General features: G+C 39.0%; 1 protein-coding gene and 1 pseudogene across 1 annotated transcript; one reads left to right on the top strand and one right to left on the bottom strand.

Annotated features, from left to right (window-relative positions):
* Positions 1 to 484: 484 nt before the first annotated feature.
* LOC106701356 (olfactory receptor 4C46-like) lies at positions 485 to 1,568 on the bottom strand. Its single transcript, XM_014481721.2, is given in 3 exon segments — positions 485 to 974; positions 1,131 to 1,508; positions 1,510 to 1,568. Coding segments are annotated over 3 exon segments (927 nt in total).
* A 1,667-nt stretch (positions 1,569 to 3,235) lies between these two features.
* On the top strand, positions 3,236 to 5,954 carry LOC102287569 (olfactory receptor 4P4-like; annotated as a pseudogene).
* The last annotated feature ends 301 nt before the right edge of the window (positions 5,955 to 6,255 follow it).

The raw sequence follows: 6,255 nt of genomic DNA, 5'->3' as shown, positions 1-6,255 counted from the left end.
GTTATCCTTCTGTTATTGTTTTCTGACAGTTAAAAGTATGATTTGAGTGATCAGTTAGATTCTGTTTATTAGTTCTTTGATATTTTCATTTTGGAATTTACTCCTTTCTGTTTAGTCTCTCACCTGTTAATGGGAAAAATAGCAGTGCCTATCTCTATTGATTGTTATTGAGATTATTAATAAGAAACAAAATATTTTATGGCTTTTATTTTTACTAGAATAAACATTTTGAATCCATATAAATTGATGAATTCAGTGATATCAAGTTCCAATTTGATAGAATTTTCTACATATTTAAAGAATGGTCCTGGTTTTGGCTTTTCCCATTTTCTTGCACCAATTTCTAATCCCCTTCTTACAGAATCTAAGCTTGGTAAATTTTTTGTTGTTGTTCTTTATTTCAATAGGTATTCTTTGCAGAGATTAACAGCAATGTCCTTTTGACAGTTACCTCTGTTTGCATGACTTTGGGTTCTGGCCACATTTATATTTCACCTGAAATAGCTTTACTTATAAACCTTTTCCCAGTGGTAGTTTTCAACTGGGCATTCCTCAAGGTATAGATTAAGGGATTTAACATGGGGGTTATCATAGTGTAGAATACAGCAACTGATTTATCAATAGGCAAAATAACTGCAGGCCTCATGTATACAAATATGCAGGGCACAAAGAATATGACAACTCCCGTGATGTGGGAGATACAAGCAGAGAGGGCTTTGTGTCTGGCCTCTGAGTTTTTGGTCCTTAGGGAGTGCAGAATGACCACATAGGAGCCAACCAAGAGAAGGAAGTTTAACAGACAGAGAATACCATTGTTGGCAGCAACAAAGAGCCCTAGAGTGTGGGTATCAGTGCAGGCAAGATCGAGCAAAGGGTGCAGGTCACACATAAAGTGATCTATGACATTAGGGCCACAGAAGGGTAATCTGAAGATGAAGAGGATCTGGATGATTCCATGAAGAAAGCCTCCCATTCACGCCACTCCCACTGCTACTGCTAAGTCACGTCAGTTGTGTCTGACTCTGTGCGACCCCATAGACGGCAGCCCACCAGGCTTCCCCATCCCTGGGATTCTTCAGGCAAGAACACTGGAGTGGGTTGTCATTTCCTTCTCCAATAGTTGCTAGTGGGTTGCCACTCCCACTAGCAACCAGCATAACTGCTGATTCATGATGGTCATATAGTGCAGGTGTTTGCAGATGGCCACATAGCGGTCATAGGCCATTGAAATAAGCAGGATGATAGCAATACCTGAGAGGAAATGTTCCCAAAAGATTTGATTCATACATCCTTTGAAAGTACTGGTTTTCTTTTCATAGAGTGAATCTATGATCAGTTTAGGGGTATCAACACAGGAATAGCAGGCATCAATAAAAGAGAGATGAGCCAGAAAGAAGTACATCGGGGACCCCAATAATGAGATGGTGGTGATGGCGACCACAGTGAATACATTTCCTGCCATAGAGATGATGTAGACAACCAAAAACACAACAATTAGGATTTTTTGTGTCTGGATTTTGCGTGAATCCCAGTAGAATAAACTCTGTCACATTGTTCCTATTTTCCATGTTTTTCATGTTCTTGTTGATCACAGTCCTTAACAAGTCACACTTTTTTTTTTTAACACAGCCTAGAATTTATTGTTTTTTATCTAATAATTAGCAATTGCCTAGATTCTACAGATATCTAAATGCTAATAAGATTTTTTAAGATGGAAAATATTCTGATATCTTCAAGATTTTTCAACTATGAGTGTATGAAGATTTGAGTGTAAATATTAGAATATAAGTGTAAGAATATGAGCACATGAATATAGGCATGAGGCAACTTTGAGAAAGAGTGAATTTTGCATTATAACTCTCATAAAGATTTTTGTGTGTGTGTGACTTGGACCAAGTGGACTTGGATGGGGTTCAGTAAGGAGATGGAGATCAAAGTGTTGTTTGTAACAAAGTAATTAAGCATTCACATTAAGTATTACAGGGCATCCATAATAGGAAAGGAATGAATACAGGGGACTCTGGATACTGTAATAGAACTGAAAAGCCATGTTGCCTAAAGCCAATAACTTAGCCATAGCTAATAGTGATTGATTGCTATGTGTATGGCATGGTAGTAACCTGTACATGGTATTATTTCATCCATTTGCACAAGATAAAGGCAAGATTGGTTTCCCAAGTTCAATATGCAGTACTTACTTTACCCTCACTCTTGTATTTCAAGGGACAATACTTATAATCCTAATCACACAGCTCAAAATTTAGGTGACTTTTATTACATGCACTGTATTCCATGATCATATGACTACAGACAAATCCAGCAAAGTGTTCTATATCATGGTAGGGGAATGGAGCATCATGTAATTAAAAAAAATACCTTTCTGAAGGACACATTTGAAAATTATAAGTAAAAAAAGTCCTTTATTAAATTGCATTAATAGCACTGTTGTTTAAGTGTTAAAAGTAATAATGGTATAATTATCTCTAGGAAATAGTTCAGATCTTCATGAGGTTAAATGAGATTACATCCCAATAAATTCATCATAACCTGAAAATACAAGTTGAAAGAGAATTGAATACATCTAACCTACTGGACATCATAGTGTAGTCCAGCTTACCTTAAACATACTCGAATACTTACATTAGCCTGCAATTGAGCAAAATCATCTCTAATACTTTGACTACCTAATGCAAAGAGCTGACCCACTGGAAAAGTCTCTGATGCTGGGAAAGATTGAGAGCAAGAGAAGAAGGGGAAAACAGAGGATGAGATGATCAAATGGCATCACTGACTCAATGGAAATGAGTTTGAGGAAACTCAGGGAGATAGTGAGGGACAGGGGAGCCTGGAGTGCTGCAGTTCATGGGGTCCTAACAAGTTGGACATGACTTAGTGATTGAACAACAGCAGCAATCTAACACAAAGCCTATTTTTAACAATCTAACACAAAGTCTATTTCTAACACAAAGTCTATCTCATGTAAGTTATTGATTACTCCACTAAAGGTGAAAAACAGAATGGCTGTCTGGTACAGAATAGTTTTAAGTGCATCAGTTCTTTACCTATGTGATTACCAGGCTGACTGGAGGCTACTGTGACTCACTGCTCAGACCCAGCATTATAACAGAGTATCATATCACCTATAGCTAGCTCAGGAAAAAGATTAAAATTCAAGTACAGTTTCTTCTTTATGCTTACTATTCTCATACTATGATAAAGTCAGTAAACTTGCAACATGAACCACCATGAGTCAAGAAATGTCTGTAATGCCTGTTCTGTACTGTAAACCATGTGCTCAGTTGACTCACTGTGGATCCATGGATTCCCAGCCCATCCTGTTCTTTTTGTCCATGGAATTTTCCAGGCAAGAAGTCTGCATTGCGTTGCCATTTCCTACTACAGGGGATATTATCGACCCAAGGATGGAACCCATGTCTCTTGTGTCTTCTGCATTGGCAGACAGGTTCTTTACCTCTAGAGCCACCTGGGAAGCCTGCTGCTGCTACTACTGCTGCTAAGTCGTTTCAGTCATGTCCGACTCTGTGCGACCCCATAGATGGCAGCCCACCAGGCTCCACCGTCCCTGGGATTCTCCAGGCAAGTACACTGAAGCAGGTTGCCATATCCTTCTCCAATGCATGAAAATGAAAAGTGAAAGTGAAGTCGCTCAGTCGTGTCTGACTCTTCGCGACCCCATGGACTGCAGCCTACCAAGCTCCTCTGTCCATGGGATTTTCCAGGCAAGAGTACTGGAGTGGGTTGCCAATGCCTTCTCCAACAATTATATTTAAAAATTTAATAACATTTGTTTTTTTTTATTTTATTTTTAAACTTTACAATATTGTATTAGTTTTGCCAAATATCGAAATGAATCCGCCACAGGTATACCTGTGTTCCCCATCCCGAACCCTCCTCCCTCCTCCCTTCCCATACCCTCCCTCTGGGTCGTCCCAGTGCACCAGCCCCAAGCACCCAGTATCGTGCATTGAACCTGGACTGGCAACTCGTTTCATACATGATATTATACATGTTTCAATGCCATTCTCCCAAATCTCCCCACCCTCTCCCTCTCCCACAGAGTCCATAAGACTGATCTATACATCAGTGTCTCTTTTGCTGTCTCGTACACAGGGTTTTTGTTACCATCTTTCTAAATTCCATATATATGCGTTAGTATACTGTATTGGTGTTTTTCTTTCTGGCTTACTTCACTCTGTTTAATAGGTTCCAGTTTCATCCATCTCATTAGAACTGATTCAAATGTATTCTTTTTAATGGCTGAGTAATACTCCATTGTGTATATGTACCACAGCTTTCTTATCCATTCATCTGCTGATGGGCATCTAGGTTGCTTCCACTGCTGGGCATACACACTGAGGAAACCAGAAGGGAAAGAGACACGTGTACCCCAATGTTCATTGCAGCACTGTTTATAATAGCCAGGACATGGAAATAACATTTATTTTTATTATTACCTATGTAACAGAATATTTGAAAACAATACTGAAGAAATGAGCTATGATTCCTAAGAAAATATAATATCATTAATTTAATAACAAGCTTTGGTAATTTGTTAAAATTAGCTTTAATGGCTTGTTAGCAGCTTTTATATAATTGTGATCATATTGTAAATATTTTCTTTCATTTTATTTTTTTTCAGATACTCAATTATTTGCAGATAGCATACAATATGTGGAAAGTCAGAGGAACATCTCAGAATTTATTTTGGGGGGACTTTCCTATAACCAAAATATACAAATATTTTGCTTTGTGTTCTTCTTATTTTGTTATGTTGTCATCTTGGTGGGAAACCTTCTGATCCTTGTCTCCATCCGATGTAGCCCTTTTTCACCAACCAATGTACTATTTCCTCAGCCACTTATCCTCTATGGACATCTGGTATACCTCTTGTGTGACAGCCAAACTGATCAGTGACCTGCTCCTGGGAAGGAAAACCATCTCTTATGGTAATGCATGTTACAGGTCTTTTCCTTGCACTTCTTAGGAATAATTGAAATCTGCATCCTTACAGTCATGGCCTTTGACCACTGGGTTGCCATCTGCAAGCCTCTCCACTACATGATTATCATGAACAGGACAAGGTGAAATCTCCTCATCCTGGCAGCTTGGGTTGGTGGGGCTGTCCATACCTTTTCTCAGTTCTCTATGATAATCAGTTTGCCCTTCTGTGGCCCCAGTGAAATTGACTACTACTATTGGACTGCAAGAAGGTCCAACCAGTCCATTCTGAAGGAGATCAGCCCTGGGATTTCTTTGGAAGGAATGATGCCAAAGCTGAAACTCCAGTACTTTGGCCACCTCAAGCAAAGAGTTGACTCATTTGAAAAGACTCTGATGATGGGAGGGATTGAGGGCAGGAGGAGAAGGGGACAACAGAGGATGAGAAGGCTGGATGGCATCACTGACTCGATGGATATGAGTCTGAGTGAACTCCGGGAGTTGGTGATGGACAGGGAGGCCTGGCGTGCTGCGATTCATGGGGTCGCAAAGAGTCGGACATGACTGAGCAACTGAACTGAACTGATTGTGACATTTTTCCTTTGTTGAAAGTTGCCTGTACTGATACCTATGTCACTGGTGTCCTTGTGGTGGCCAATTCAGGAATTGTTGCCTTAGTAACCTCTGTTCTCTTGTTTGGATCCTATGTCATTATATTATTCACCTTAAGAAGTCACTCAGCTGAAGGAAGACACAAAGCCCTCTCTACCTGTGGGTCTCACATCACTGTGGTTGTCTTATTTTTTGGACAGTCAATCTTTGCCTATTTAAGACACCCTACCACTTTCCCTGAGGACAAACTATTTTCTCTTTTTTATACCATAACTGCTCCTGTGTTCAATCCCTTAATCTACACTCTGAGAAACACAGAGATGAAAAAGGTCATAAGAAGGGTTTGGTACCAAAAGATGTTTTCAGAAGAGAAGTATAATTAATTTCCCCTACTCAATGTGTTAAAACCTCTATGTGGAAGTAAAAGTGGACTTGGGAATCAGAGAACTCAATTAACTTTCAAATCACAGAGCCCAAATTGTTTACTTAATAATTATCAAAGATGAAGAGCTGAAAAATTATGAGAAAAATGACTGGTCACACTGAGATTTGGTAGGGACTTAATATGATTAAAAATATATTAGCTTAAAGAAACAGTTGCTATGTTATATAGAGTATGCAATTCTAAGACTGACTGTGAATTAAAAAAAATAATTTGCTTATGATATTTGTACATGAAAACTA

This window comes from Bos mutus, chromosome 18 (assembly GCF_027580195.1).
Source record: "Bos mutus isolate GX-2022 chromosome 18, NWIPB_WYAK_1.1, whole genome shotgun sequence".
Taxonomy (NCBI): domain Eukaryota; kingdom Metazoa; phylum Chordata; class Mammalia; order Artiodactyla; family Bovidae; genus Bos; species Bos mutus.
This window is presented reverse-complemented; position numbering and strand designations above follow the sequence as displayed.